Here is a 15,623-nt window from a genome sequence, read left to right as displayed (position 1 = left end):
CACAGTGTGCTGAAACGGGGCAAACGGTGGGCTGACCTGAAACCTGCCATTCTTGAAAGCCAAACCACAGTGAAGAAAGCAAAGAAGCAAGATGTGGTTGCACTCCTGAAAGCAATAGGTGTGTCTGAGGCAGTGAGCGCATTTTATAGTGATGCACTATCTGATGTGAATGAAAACGCTCACCAGAGTGACGAAGACCCAGAATAAATTCCTACAGTGTAGTGAATGAATGTAATTGTCAGGTTGTAGCAGGCTGCTGAAGACGAGGACACGGAATGGCGATATAGATATTTATTAACAAACTTAACTTCCATAAACAGACAAGAACAAAGGGAAAGGAACTCCAGGACTTCAAAACATACAACCATACGCGGACGACGACCAACAAACACTGAGGGAAAACACAGGGCTTAAATGAACAGGGACTAATGGGATGATTAACAGAAAACAGGTGCAGGGAATTTCTAATCAGACATGGCGGGAAAACTAACAGGACTGAACCAAAAGTCACAAAAGACGGGGGAAACAAGATCTCAAGACAGAACTAAAACACATTGAAATCGTGACAGTATCCCCCCCTCACCGAAGGCGCGACCTCGCGCCGTACAACATCCAAAGGGGTGGGAGGGTGGGCGCCCTGGAGGCTGACGAGGGCATGGTGATGCAGGGACAGGAAGCCTCCAGGGCGGAGCTGGTAGCTTGGGGAACCGGGGTGGAACCGGCTGTGGACGTGGCCATGGCGGAGCTGGACGTGGGCGTGGCCACGGTGGAGCTGGACGTGGGCGTGGCCACGGCGGAGCTGGACGTGGGCGTGGCCAGGGCGGAGCTGGACGTGGGCGTGGCCAGGGCTGAGCAGACGAACCCTTGGGCGTCCAGGGCGGAGCTGTCGGACCCTCGGGCGTCCAGGGCGGAGCTGTCGGACCCTCGGGCGTCCAGGGCGGAGCTGTCGGACCCTCGGGCGTCCAGGGCGGACCTGTCGGACCCTCGGGCGTCCAGGGCGGAGCTGTCGGACCCTCGGGCGTCCAGGGCGGAGCTGTCGGACCCTCGGACGTCCAGGGCGGTGACGACCCTTCGGACGGCCACGGTGGTGAAGACCCTTCAGGCGGCCACGGTGGTGAAGACCCTTCAGGCGGCCACCGTGGTGAAGGCCCTTCGGGTGGGCGCCCCCCCAAAATTTTAATGGGAAACTTGACAGGACAGGGGGGATTCGGCAGCAACGAGAGTCTTGGGCTGGGCAGGACCAGCAGTGACGAGGACTTTGAACTAAGCAGGACCAGCGGCAAAGGAAACTCTGGGCTGGGCAGGACTGGCGCAGGATCAGCGGGCTCTGGCGCAGGATCAGCGGGCTCTGGCGCAGGATCAGCGGGCTCTGGCGCAGGATCAGCGGGCTCTGGCGCAGGATCAGCGGGCTCTGGCGCAGGATCAGCGGGCTCTGGCTCTGGCGGGCAGGCGACGGGCTCAGGCTCTGGCGGGCAGGCGACGGGCTCAGGCTCTGGCGGGCAGGCGACGGGCTCAGGCTCTGGCGGGCAGGCGACGGGCTCAGGCTCTGGCGGGCAGGCGACGGGCTCAGGCTCTGGCGGGCAGGCGACGGGCTCAGGCTCTGGCGGGCAGGCGACGGGCTCGGATTGGCTGGACGGAACCAGCGGTGCAGGCTTGGCTGGGCTGGACGGAACCAGCGGTGCAGGCTTGGCTGGGCTGGACGGAACCAGCGGTGCGGGCTTGGCTGGGCTGGACGGAACCAGCGGTGAGGGCTTGACTGGGCTGGACGGAACCAGCGGTGAGGGCTTGGCTGGGCTGGACGGAACCAGCGGCGAGGGCTTGGCTGGGCTGGACGGAACCAGCGGTGAAGGGGTCTCTGGGCTGGACGGAACCAGCGGTGAAGGAAACTCTGGGCTGGAGGTGGAAGTAAGACCTGGGACTGAAGACCGGAGAGGGAAAACTGATTTTAATAATGCTGATCGCACGGATTGAAGCGCCGGATCTGCCAGTTTTGCCCCCAAGTCCCTACTGTTTGACACCAGCTTGCGGGCTCGGGGCCACACGAGAGTCTCGGGCTGAACAAGCGTGCAGGGAAGCTCAGGCTCGGCAGGCGTGCAGGGAAGCTCAGGCTCGGCAGGCGTGCAGGGAAGCTCTGGGCTGGGTCGGACCAGCGGCGAGGACTCTGGGCTAGACGGGAACGGCGGCGGATGAAGCCCTGGACCGGACATCACCAACCCAGTATTGAGAAGAGGCCAGAATACAGAGTGGTGTCGGGCTTCCACTCGACCACCTCCTCCACTGCGGCCTCCACGGGTCCCACGAAATATGGCCATCCGGGTTCCCGCAAATGGATGTCCTCTCTCCCGCTCGGTCATCTTCGGTTTCCTTCTTTCTTTTTGTAAAGGGTTGGTCGTTCTGTCAGGTTGTAGCAGGCTGCTGAAGACGAGGACACGGAATGGCGATATAGATATTTATTAACAAACTTAACTTCCATAAACAGACAAGAACAAAGGGAAAGGAACTCCAGGACTTCAAAACATACAACCATACGCGGACGACGACCAACAAACACTGAGGGAAAACACAGGGCTTAAATGAACAGGGACTAATGGGATGATTAACAGAAAACAGGTGCAGGGAATTTCTAATCAGACATGGCGGGAAAACTAACAGGACTGAACCAAAAGTCACAAAAGACGGGGGAAACAAGATCTCAAGACAGAACTAAAACACATTGAAATCGTGACAGTAATGCAGTATGTAATGCAGTATTAAATTTTATCTTTGTTTTATTGTTATAAAGGTTATGCACTTCAAGCAACAACATTTTAATTGGTTTCGCACTTAATATTGCACTAATTGGCCATTTGTTTTGTATGTGTGTTATGTTTTACTGTGTCTTTACTGTGAATAGTGAGCGCTCTATAGTCTAATATAGAGCTCATGATATTGTATGTTAACTTATTTTAAAAACAGACTGAAAAAAATTAATGGTTTTATAACATTTTTGAGCAAAGAACACATGGTGGATATGTAGTGGAGAGTGGATATATAGCGTTTTGAAAAGAAATAAAATAAACTTTGGATTTATGATCATTAACATTCTTCTTTAATTTCTCAATTATTGTTGATGGTGTTCAGACTGACCCAAAAATGATTTTTAATTATATAAATTAAATACTTACAAAATATGTAGGTCTGGGTAAATAATTGTCCTTTATCTCAAAACAATCAAAATGGATATATAGCGTTTTGGAAAAGAGCTCTTCATATATATATATATATATATATATTTAATGGCGTTGTGCAGGTTTATGTGAATGTATCTTAACATTAAGATGTTAATAATTATGACCATAGGCGCTGGAGAAAAATATATACAGTAAATACTGTAAATGTTTTATACCTTATGGGAACAGTCCCCTTCCCTCCAAAATTAAACACACAAAAAATTAATTCAATTCAAATATATATACATACATACAGTATATATATATATCATACTAATTCATGTCATTTCATTAATAGATTGGTGTGCCAAGAGTGACATTAGTCTTCACTTAGACTGAGTTAAGCAAGAGTCTTGTGACAAATTATAATAGGACATTATAGCCATAAAAAAAAAATCAAAGTACTTGGATACTTAAGTACATTTGAAGGCAAATACTTTTGTACTTTTACTCAAGTGAATGTTTAAAGGCAGCACTTCTACTTTTACTTGAGTAATATTTTACCTTGAGTATCTTTACTTTTACTCAAGTACATGGTATGTGTACTTCGTCCACCACTGGGCGGGACTAAGCAACGGAAAAGTATTGGCGGATAATTTGAATCTGCGTCATTGCGCGCGTGCGAGCACACACACACACACACACAGTCGCACGCACTCGCACACAAATCCATGCAATCCCAGACAGTAAGCCAACATTGAATAAACATTGTTTTTCCATCTGAATCATCATTATGGTTGATATTGAAATTTCAATGCAAAATTAATGTTGAATCACCATTACCCTGTCGATGAAAACCTGATGTTATTAATGTCGATGGCAACGATATTGGAACAACATTGATCTATAGTTATCTTTATAATTGATTAAGCATTGATATTTTGAAGCATTGAACAAAATTCTGTATCAAAATTTATAGGCAAGAAAAGTAGTTTGTTTAGGCATGGGTTGTATGAATTACAAACCTGCGCACATATTTTAAAAAGCACATAACTATAGAATCAATTCTGAATGAGCATGTGAACGCCGTCAGCGTTAATCACAGGTTCGCGTTTAAAAGTCTGATCATTTCGACGGAGGTGAATCAATCAAAGTTAACTTTGGCTGGAAGTAACATTATTCAAGAACCGCTATAACGCCAAAACAATCTGTTACCTTAAATTATATGTTTATCTCTGTAAAGCTGCTTTGAAACAATCCATTGTTAAAAGCGCTATATAAATGAAGATGACTTGACTTGACTTGATATTTGGTTTACCGGGCGATCGCAGAATGTGTTGAAAAGTCATTGATTTATAGTTGACCGGGAAACGACGCTGTTGTTGAAAAGTCATTGACATATAGTTGAGGGGGACATATGATTGAAAATGCATCGATATATAGTTGACCGGGAAATATGATTGAAAATCAATAGATTTTTGGTTGACCGGGAGATCAACTGGTGTTATACCAACGTAACGTTACTGCACCGGACACAGCTCATTTCTGGACCTGGCACAAGCGTAAAGGTAAGCTTGCTTAATGTTTGATATGAATGAATTGTACCAAATCAAATACTGTTAGGCTGATCGTTAACATGATGGTTAGTGTAACGTTAGTAACCGACGCAGTGCTGCAGTCACTGAAATAGATTTTTGTTTTACCACTGTGAAAGTTAGCAAAACCTCCGAGTCCAGTCTATTTTTGTGATATTTAGCTCAAAATACATGTCTGTAGCCTTACCCATTGCTTGTGTCGTGAAATCTATTAACACAGCACCGCTATTTCTTCTGACCGCCGGAGAACACCGGCGGAACCAACGCAAGCAGGGCTCCACCAAGCGCTACCCACAGAAGTGACCGCGGCGGGCCAGAATTACACAAGACATGACTTACTTTACTTTATTCAATGCAGAACTGTCTCGAGTTGTAACTGGGAATGCCGATTAGACCATCTCGTCGTAATACAAATCCAAAATATGAATGTACTAGTGCTTATGCGATATCACGATTTTTGCGCGAACTGTAATAGCGCCTGACAATCAGGCCTGGCGTGAAGGGGGGACTTGGGAGGGCTTAGCCCCACATTACATACTTCATCTCGCGGCACGAATTTAACAAAACAAATAAATATAATCTCCTGTTTAACTTAAATGCAAATTTTTTGTATTGTGATTTTATTTTCTGTTTTAGGTGCTCTTACTCAGCAGATGGGGACAGCCGCCGTCACCCAATTCACATGTGCCAGACCGGGCAGGAGGGACAGGACGACCAAATATTCAGGCGTCAGAGGACATTGAAGTGTAAATAAAGAGTAGCCTACAAATAATTAAATAAAAAGGCTAATAAAAATGAATTTGTTTGTGTGGTGTGTTCAGTGTTTTATACAATATTTCAAATGTTCCATTACTTTTTAACATCCTGGCTGTAGATAAAGCAGGCTATTTAATTTATGGCATTACATTTAAAATTAACATTTAAAAACGATTGAAATTCCATTGAAATCACGTGGATCCTTAGTTCAGTTGAAATTTCAACATTGTTTCAATATTCCTGATAATTGAAATACCATTGAAATTCCGTTGATCTATGGAGAGGATTTCAATGTTGTTTCAGCAGGGTGCAAAATGATGTAGAATCAACATCAGAGTTCGATGTTGATTCAATGACTTAATGTTGACAACGCAATGTTGATTTAACATAGTTTCAATGACTGTTTGCTATCTGGGAATATTCAGGCGTCAGAGGACATTGAAGTGTAAATAAAGAGTAGCCTACAAATAATTAAATAAAAAGGCTAAGAAAAATGAATTTGTTTGTGTGGTGTGTTCAGTGTGTAGCCCAGCTAGGGTTATTTATTATCTTCTAAGTGCATAATTCCTAATGTGTAAATATGTTTATGACATTCATGGGTTAAATTGGCATACATGCTATGTGGTTATATATTTGTATTGAATTTCACTTGTTCTAATGTTCTAGAGATTACGGTAAATGTTTATGTGAGGGGTACTCATCAAAAACTTTGTGTTTGACCAGCATGTATGTTTTTATTTGTGATTGGTCATTGGTTTACTTGCTCTCGCCCATGTGCAGGGATTGATAATTCTGATTGGTATAGGGAGGAAGAGGGAGGGATGAAGGAGGCAGATCGGAAAGTGATGTCGCACTTTTATTTTCTGGTGATTGAGAGAAAGAAATATCAAAATAACAGCTGACTAAGTGGTTAAAGACGATATCTAGTGAATATATAAAGTGTTAAAGAACGTTTCTTTAAATCGTTTCTTTTGTTATCAGTGATGCGCGGGTTGATCCAAAATGAGCGGGTGCCTGCGGTCACCCGCGGTTACCCGCAGTTACGAGTCATCCAAAAATATTTTTAATGATTTTCGGGTCGCGGGTAGATGCAAATTAAACCTTTGTATTTATATAGTACTAGACATAATTTTCGATGAAATATATCGGCCTACACTTTATTGGCTGAATAACTGGCACGAAGATGACACACAAGCTCAGTCAACAGTTCTCGGTTCTGTACGCGGATGCGCAGTATCAGCTGCTCGTGCTCATCACTTCTCTCAGCAGTGGCACCAACATGTCTCAGTTCAGTGAACTGTTCCTGGAGTAAAATATACTTCGGGATATTGGTTTATTTCGATTCGGAGGGACTGTCAGGCATGTCTGAAAGTAAGTAACTTTAGTAACTTGTGGATCAGCACTGACGCAAGACGCGAACTGTTTCGAACGATTCAGTTCGATTTAGTGTACTGGTTCGACCGGTTCACTAAAAAGAACCGGTTCAAAAGAACGATTCGTTCACGAACCGGCCATGTCTATGATCACTAGTCTGCAGAGAGATGGAGGCGGCAAGAGAAAATGTGAAGACTGGGGAGTGGAAGCTCCGAAATAACGAAAGATGATGACCAAAGTGCTGGCTTTGTTATGTGTACGTCTTCTTGCGATGCTGTGTTGTTACACGTCTATGGCCCAATGACGCTACGATGAGCATTTACTACTTTTAAAAAATGCGGTCAGGAAGCGGGTCGGGTACAATATTTTCATACTTTTTTTTGCGTCGGGGAAAACGTAGGTCGGGTGCGGGTTTTTTATACATTGACCCGCGCATCACTGTTTGTTATACTCTGACAAGGTGTATAAACAGACGTATAGGTTACTGCTGCTGAGCGCTCTGTAATCTCCTGTTCTTTTACGACGAGTAAAAGACTTTCACGTGCGGCTGGACCTGAGTGTGTTGATCGTTCCGAGGAAGATGACTACAGTATGGAGGAACCAGATAGCGTTCTAAATCCCCTCGAGGTTTAGAATTCCTCTGGCATCGCGGGACGCATAATCAATCAGCGGACAGCTGTTGAGACGGCAGACGCGTACGGAGTGTCTAGCGTGATCTGTGGACAGCGCGCGTTGAAACGGGAAGACACAGGTACACTTGTTTGTTTATTTAGTTCTTTGTGAGCGAAGAGGCCATTTGTTGGTTTTCACGGCCACACCGTTCTCAAGACACAGGCCTGCAACAGGTTGGGGTTATTGAAACTAAGAGTGTGTGTGGGCCCACATTACTTATTTGTTGTCTAATTTGGTAATTTGTTTTATGCTGAGTGTTTTGTATTTTGATTTCTGATATGATAGTAGCCGACTATAGATCAAAAGGGAATTAAATTACTGGTTTCTTGCTGATACAAAATCGAATATTCATATTTGAGTATTATATTGGAATTTATGATCTAAGAGGGTCAAGAGGTGATTTGTGTGAAAGAAATACACAACAGACATTTGAACATTTCATTTTTATTCTTTTACTTTGATTTACAATATTTTATCATTTCATCTATCTTTGTTAAATAAAATGACTTGTTAATTGATAAGAGCTTACCTTTTTATGATTTTTATAACAGCTTATCAGAAAGACAATCATCTAGCATCTTCATTTAAGTAAAGTGATTAAAGGGGAAGGAAGTAAATTAGTTAAGTCGAGAGACACATCATTAGAACCCGGTGCTCCGCCCATCAAAGAAGAGGGTAGGGGGCGCTACATATTTATGGGGGCTCGTCCGGGATAATCTACTTCCTGTCATCAGCTGACCCTAAAAAACAAGAACTGAATTAAGTATTAAGTTTATTTTAGTGAATTGACCAACACTAACCAGAGCTCCAAGCATGGCTTTTGCACAGGATCCAATTCTGCTTGCTGAATTGTCCAAATGGTGTAAGGAAAAGAACATTGAGGAGAATCATGGTTTACTGTTAATAGGAGTGCCTGCTCAGACTGATGTGATGTTTATAGAAGAGACAGTGCAGACTGTAAAATCTTTTGGCAGGGTTCGAGTGAGAGACTCAAGATCAGGACCAAGTTCTAGTACAATTTTGGTGCTTTGTGAATGCAGAGAAGTAATTGATCCAACTCGAATTCCACCAGAATTATTGCCTGCTCCTGGAGAGGAAACTTGGAAGGTAGTAGTGGCTTCAGCTGAGGGTCCCGTTTCAGAATTCTCACAGAAACTGTCCACGTTCTTAAGTGAAGAGGGAAAATCTATGTCTGACTTGCAAGCTCTATTCACTCAGTCTGGCTCTACCACAAGTTCTCCTGAATCTATCATACGTGCCGTGGGTGAGCTATTGGAGAAAACTTCTAAACCATCAACTGATGCTAGTGCTTATTGCCGATTACGTACCTTTTCGGGTACTGTTCCTACTCCCACAGGAGAGGAAAGTTTGGAAAACTTTATTGAACAAGCTAGGTTGATGACCGTAGAGTGCGAATGTTCTGAAAGGGAGAAAAGAAGGAGAATAATGGAATGTTTAAAAGGCCCAGCGTTGGATATTGTTAAGGCTGTCCGATTTTCAAGTCCTGATGCTAGTGCTTTGCAATATTTGGATGCTTTGGAGAATACTTTCGGAACATTTGAATCTGGAGAGGATCTCTACTTTGCTTTCCGTCTTCTTCGACAATCACCAGGAGAGGCGTTGCCTGATTTTCTGAGGCGATTAGAGAAATCTTTAACTAAAGTGGTCCAAAGAGGAGGATTGGCACCACAGTTGATGGACCGAGTGAGGATTGAACAACTGATCCGTGGAGCTGTGGAAGCGGACCTTATGCTGCTGCAGTTGAGACTCAGGGAAAGGAAAGAACAACCTCCTAATTTTTTTGCATTACTGAACGAAATTAAGGAAGCTGAGGAGAATGAAGCTACCCGTCATAAGATCAAAACTTCAGTAAAGCCCATTCATCTGAAAACTGATGACAGATTGAGCTCTTCTGTGGTGAAGCAACTACGAGAGGAAATACAGGAGTTAAGGTCCAGATTGGAAGGCGATTCTGAGAAAAACACGGTCGCATCATGGAGTCTAGAGACCAACAAGTTAAGAAAAGGGCGGAAACTCAGGAAGAGTCGGAGGTGCAACTGTTAAAAAACCAGGTTAAGAAGTTACAAGAGCAACTGTCAGTAATGAATGTGAGCTCTACTACGCAGTCATCACAGGACGTTTCGAATCCCAAGCCAGTCCAGTTTCGAAATCAGGGAAGATCCTCAAAGAATCGAGAAGATTTCTTCTGCTACCGCTGCGGAGAGGATGGGCACATTGCGACCAAGTGTAAAGCGCCAGAAAATACAACGCTAGTGATACAGAAACTAGTTCGCTCTCTCCGGCAAGCTAAATCTGAGAGAAGTAGATCGACTGGAAACACTGTTTCTGCCAATAGTCTTAATTGTTCCTTTGATCAGACTCAAATGACCATCAATGAAGCAAATTCTCTCCCCAGAGGACTAGTGGGTCCTGTTTCTAACATTCCTGTGAAGGTGAATGGATGGCCGTTGTTGTGGCTTTTTTTGCTTCCCAACAAAACATCATCACTGAGTAAGAGACACTCTGAGTCCAATTTAATAGTTTAAAAAGTATTTATTCTTTTGCAAGAGAGATCTTCGTCACCAATACACATTCGTGAGTCAGTGAGGAGAGATAAAGAGAAGCAGTGTCTGTCTTTTTTATATCTTGTGTCCTTATTTCTGCCCTCCCCTCACAGGAGAGATATACTTTGTTTTTTCCTATTTCTCCCTGGCCCTGAGAGGTAAATGCCCCCTTAACCCTTTAGGCTATAACGTACAAATGCACTCAAGATGACCCCTTGACCACCTGCTTTTCCTTACCTCCACTGACTCCCAACCACAGTAAATTATCAATCAAAGGCCCCCTCTCACTACATTCGTGAGAACAGATGAGGCCATCATTAGGAATCACTGAAATCAGAGTAATAAAAGAAAAATTCCATAACAACTCCTCTCTGTTTATCATACTCTGATAACTGATTAATCAAACATTGTAATAATAGTAATAATAAATACAAGTTCAAGTCGTTACATACAAATCACTCTCCTTGAACCTGTGAAGAAAAAGTTTAGAATGAAGAAGCATAAGGCTGTTTTTTTTTTTTTTTTTTTTTGTGGGGGAAAGACCCATAATTATTTAGCAAGCAAGTAAACATTTTCACTGGGCCGGGCTAAACGAGGAATCACTTTTCCTGCATTCCTGCAAGCAGACCCTCAGTCACACCAGTAAGGAATAAATAGTTATAACACAGTAAGAAAACAAACAGAATAAAAATCCCTCAGTTTCAAACCCTGTCCTTGTACGCCACCTCGTAACACGGATGACCGCTGCTTGTAACCTTCTTTAAATCTTTTGCCCTTAATCTTTCTCAGAAAATAAACAAATAGAAGAAAAACAAACAGAACATACATTTAACACATATCTCACTGTAGCTCCCGCTAACTGTACCGTCGCATCATTTTGTTCATCCTTGGGATAGACTGTCATTTTCACCAATTGAACAGACAGCAGGTTTTCACCTGTCTCTGTAATCATATTCACCCATGAATAACAAAATTATCAGAATAAGACACACAATCCTAACTCCTATCATTAAGCCTTTTCCATTAATCTACGCCCATCTCCATATTTCATTCACTTCTAATTCAATTTAGTAGGCTCTATTGAACGCACTGTTTTAACAAATCTAACCAGAGAAGTCTTATAATTTTTTCCCATTCCTCTAACCAAATTAGTTGTTCAAAATTAACTCTAATATCTCCATTACGGTCCATCTTTTTTGCTTGTTACACATAAATTAATAGATTTTCTACATTTGCACCACTCAAATCAATACCTAGTTTGACTCAATCAAACAAAATCATCAAAATCATCACAAAAGCAGATTCTTCTGTTAAACTTAAACCATCAGTTGGCAGATGGTTCCTCCAGGTGTGTTGATTATCTCGTTCGCCCCACGGACGTTCCGTGTTCACCAGGGTGACACTTTGCGTGCCGTTGCAATGTTTTTTTCCCTCGTTGGTTCTAGCACGTCCTTGAATCCCTCACTTTGTGCTCTATTGGATGGTTGAGGCCTGTTGGTGTAGTCTAAGGTGAGAGGCCTGGACCCAGGTGTCACACTCTCCAACCATTTTCTGATCCTTATAAGGTTTTCCCTTAAATCACGACCGCACCCCCACTGGAGTGAACCATTTCTTGCCTGCTGTCACCTGTGAATGGAGACCTTAAGTATTTTGTTAGTGACCGCTTGTCTAGCCGCTCGTCCCCTTTGGTGTGACCTGTGGATTCAACAACCTGAAACATTATCACCGGATAATTTCTTGCTCACGTAATAGCACTCAGGGTCCTTTTCCCCTAAAAAACAATATTTATACATTTGGAACAGAATCAGTTCTGTTTTCTGCAACCCATCCTGACATTCTGTAAAAGGAAAATTTAAGTTATGCGCTGCGCAGGTGTGGCACCTTTCTGCTACAATAATAACCCAGGCCAGGATAGTTAGCCAAATTCATCCATAGCCATCATTTTACTGGGCCCATTCTGCCCTGTATCAAAAGTCTGCATGATCTGTAGAGAAAAACAATGTCGAGGTTATTTTCAGATAGTAAAATACACGTAGTTTCTTTTGTCTGCTGTGCTGCCACGGCCTTCGCTGCTGCATCTGCCCTGGCGTCTCCTGTTGAAACAGTCCTGCAATTTTTTATCAGCGTGTGCGGCACCTGTGCAATGGCTTTCAGCAAATGTGAACCCCTTAGTAAACCATATTTGGCAATTGTTACAATCCCCCTTTTGACCCCGCTCATTCATCAATTTAAACTAATTTGATTTGCCATCAACACCAACCCAAACGGCGTCCTTCAGCCAAATTTTGCCCAGACATCCTTCTCTGCCTCTTAAACAAAATATTACATTCTTCACTTAAAGCCCAATCTCATCTTCTTATCGAAGTATTTGAAGGGCAATGGCCCTCAGTCTCACAGCGAATCCTGCGCGTATCCTGCTTTTCAGGCCTGTTGTTTGGTCTCTCAAGTCAGCCATCTACAAACATTTCCAAAGTCATCAATTTTCCCTATCAGGTCAGGTCGTGCTGTACAGACTTGGTCAATGTCAGTCAATCATTTCTCCCCCTTTGTTCACAATAATCATAAATGTGAGGGGCTCTCTTGATAATTTCATGTTGACTTAGCCAATATGTCACTTTGTTGTTGCCATCAAATCTACAACATTTTCATTTATCTCAGCCCATGCCAGATGGTGATCTACAACTACACAATTCCAATTTACACAAATACTTAAACTGATCCAGAACGTAATTCAAATCAACATCATAAAAGACAAAAATAATTAATATCAGACAGAGCTTGATGACCAATTAATTTAAAGCTCGTCCTATGTTCTGTATCATCTTTTCATCGGATCCACTCAGAATTATAGCCTTCTTTAAAATTTGTCATTTGCCTTAACCCATCTGTAATGATAAACTCATTCCAGAGGTTAATGACGCAATATACACACTATTCAGGCGGAATATTATTACCCCAAACTAATACATACAAGACATAAAGTGCTGTCACCATCACACACACTCACACTAGACACACATATGCTAACTGCTCATTCTCAATGTTCACTTTTCTTTATATTATTGCTAAAAGATTTAAATTTTAAATAAAATTTTAACCTTTCCATTTTCCTGTAGCTTCTATCTAATTTTACATGGTCTCTTAACCAGTTCCAAAGCATGTCTTGTTCATTATTCATTAGATTTTTAGACAGGTCAGCTGGGTTGTTTTGGTTCATTATCATTATTTTGCTTCAGCTTGCTCTAGCAGGCCGATAACAGAAAGACAGACACAGTTACCATCCCTTCCTCCGCTCAAGCAGTCTCTCTCACTATAAATAAATTTCTAAGACTGTAACTTATACAAAATGTAATATTAAATTCATTACAATAACCTTAGACCATCCACCTTTGTTATCCAGATTTTTCTTAAATCTACAAAAACTGTCTTCATCTTTAGTCACCACCATGTCTAAAGACCTTCAGGAGTTAGAACTATGTTATAGACATAGTTGTTCAAAATCAACACTTCTATACATTTTCCTTGCCCATAAGGCAACCGACATCAAAAGTTTTATTACCGTCTCCACAACAACTAATAATGGCAATCCCCTCACGGTCTAAGCTGGCTCTTGAAAGCCCATTGCCATTAGCTCTTTATCTATAATTTTCTTCTTCTCAGGGTGTTGTCCCCCCTGGTATAGTTGCAGACACTTGTCACAATGAAAAACAAGCCATACAACTAATGCGGTTTCTTCTGGCGAGTGGTATAGAGGAAACTCACACTTTCTCGGTCAGACTGCAGTAACTCCTTACAGCGCATCTCACCTCTCAATGCTCTGCTGACCCCGGTGGCCTCCAGTAATCAGCGCTCAACTCTCATACCTTTCTCGCATATAACACCTCCATCTGGAGATGCCCCAGTGATCGTGACCCCCTGGGTTGGGCTGTCCCCTGGCCAGGAAGATCATCCCGTCATTGAGTAGCCACTCGTACACTGGTGACCGCTCTTTCCCAATACACAATCAGTTTTCTTCAACAGAACTCAGCTGTTTTCTTAGAGCTTAGGAAAGGCACGTTCAAGAGTCACCAGAGCCATTCCGATCGCCTAATAGTGTTCACACAGGGAGACAGGTTAATAACAGCTGTATTTAATCACTTAAATCCATTAACCATCTTAAAAGCAGAAACCTAGCTGCTTAGACTATACTCTTTATCTGTAGACGGAGCCATCGGTCCTGAATGGTGGAGACTAAATGAGACAAAGTTGTTACTGGTCCTAAAATAAAATAAAATGTCTTCTATCGTTCAAGTTCTGCATTATTATTTTAAAGACTTCTTTAAAGTCATTCAGTTTTACAAATAATCTTTTCTTTTAACATCTCTGTGTCTATTATTTTCAACTGAAACACTGTGTTTTAATTCAAATAGCTTATTATCACTAATGACACAGGCTCAGATAACAGCTTTTAGCTGACATTGAATGAGAGAGACTCTGAGGCATTCAGGACTGGCACCCTGCACTCTCATAAACTTCTAACATCAAACTTTTATCTACCATCCTATAACTCTATCCCAGCTTAAGGCATATTTGCCAGAAATTACATGTTTCCAAATAAACATAATTTTTATAGTTGTCTTTATTTAGACATTACAAATTTCCACTCAGATTGAGTCTCTGTTGCACTGGCAGTTTCAGCCACAGTACATATCAGATCCAGATAAGCAAACTGTTTCATTACAGCCAATAACAAACTTATCTTTTGAAAGCAAAACATCAGCTTCTAGTTCTTTCATGGTCAACTTTTCAAGCTGTTTGTTTAATCAGCATTTAGCAACTGTTAATCCAGTATTGCTTCTGCTTACTTGATCTTAAATAAAAATAATTATTCCAGTTCAATAACGTTTCATATTTCCTCTCAATTTTAGTTGTCAAGTTCTCAATTACGTTAACTTTGACAAGGCTAGCACTCTCTGCTTGATACATCTTTTGCAATTATTATAAATCATTCGTGAGATTTGTCTCACTCCTTAATCTAAACCCTTTCTAAAATGTTTAATTAAAACACAATCATCATTTCATTCATATTTATATATTTTGCAACTCACATTTGTTGGAGTCATTAATTTTACATCAACCTGTATTCATCAATTCACTTTTAAAAATTACTATTATAGATCTTTTCTTCAAAAGGATTCACTTTAAGACTTCAATCTTTTGACCTTGTTTTTTATCTCTTATTTCTCAGACAAAATGTTAATGTCGTCATTTAAACACTGATCTACTTTCAAACCCACATTATTATCAGAAATGTGTCACTATCACATTTTCAAACACCTTCTCGGTGGGCATTTACAGTTACGTGTTAAATGGTCCTGATGACCACAATCAAGACACTCTCTGTCATCTGGTGGGTTCATGTGTCAGCCTCAATTACAGCATCAGACACCTTGACTATAGTTTGATCACTGTGAGCTTTCAAACGGCTCCAACTTACTGCACACCCTTGAAGCAGTGTGTGTCCCATTCAGGAA

At 42.2% G+C, this 15,623-nt stretch overlaps 1 protein-coding gene across 1 annotated transcript; it reads left to right on the top strand.

The window, feature by feature from the left end:
- Positions 1-8,359: 8,359 nt before the first annotated feature.
- LOC130077675 (paraneoplastic antigen Ma1 homolog) lies at positions 8,360-9,610 on the top strand. Its single transcript, XM_056242983.1, has one exon. It carries the CDS (start codon positions 8,360-8,362, stop codon positions 9,608-9,610), a length of 1,251 nt encoding a protein of 416 aa, XP_056098958.1.
- Positions 9,611-15,623: the final 6,013 nt, after the last annotated feature.

Source organism: Rhinichthys klamathensis, unplaced genomic scaffold (assembly GCF_029890125.1).
Source record: "Rhinichthys klamathensis goyatoka isolate OS25496 unplaced genomic scaffold, OSU_Roscu_1.1 h1tg000768l_1, whole genome shotgun sequence".
In the NCBI taxonomy this organism is placed as follows: Eukaryota; Metazoa; Chordata; class Actinopteri; order Cypriniformes; family Leuciscidae; genus Rhinichthys; species Rhinichthys klamathensis.
This window is presented reverse-complemented; position numbering and strand designations above follow the sequence as displayed.

Coding starts and splice junctions, on each gene's coding strand:
- LOC130077675 (XM_056242983.1), top strand. CDS start 8,360: ATGGCTTTTGCACAGGATCCAATTCTGCTTGCTGAATTGTCCAAATGG.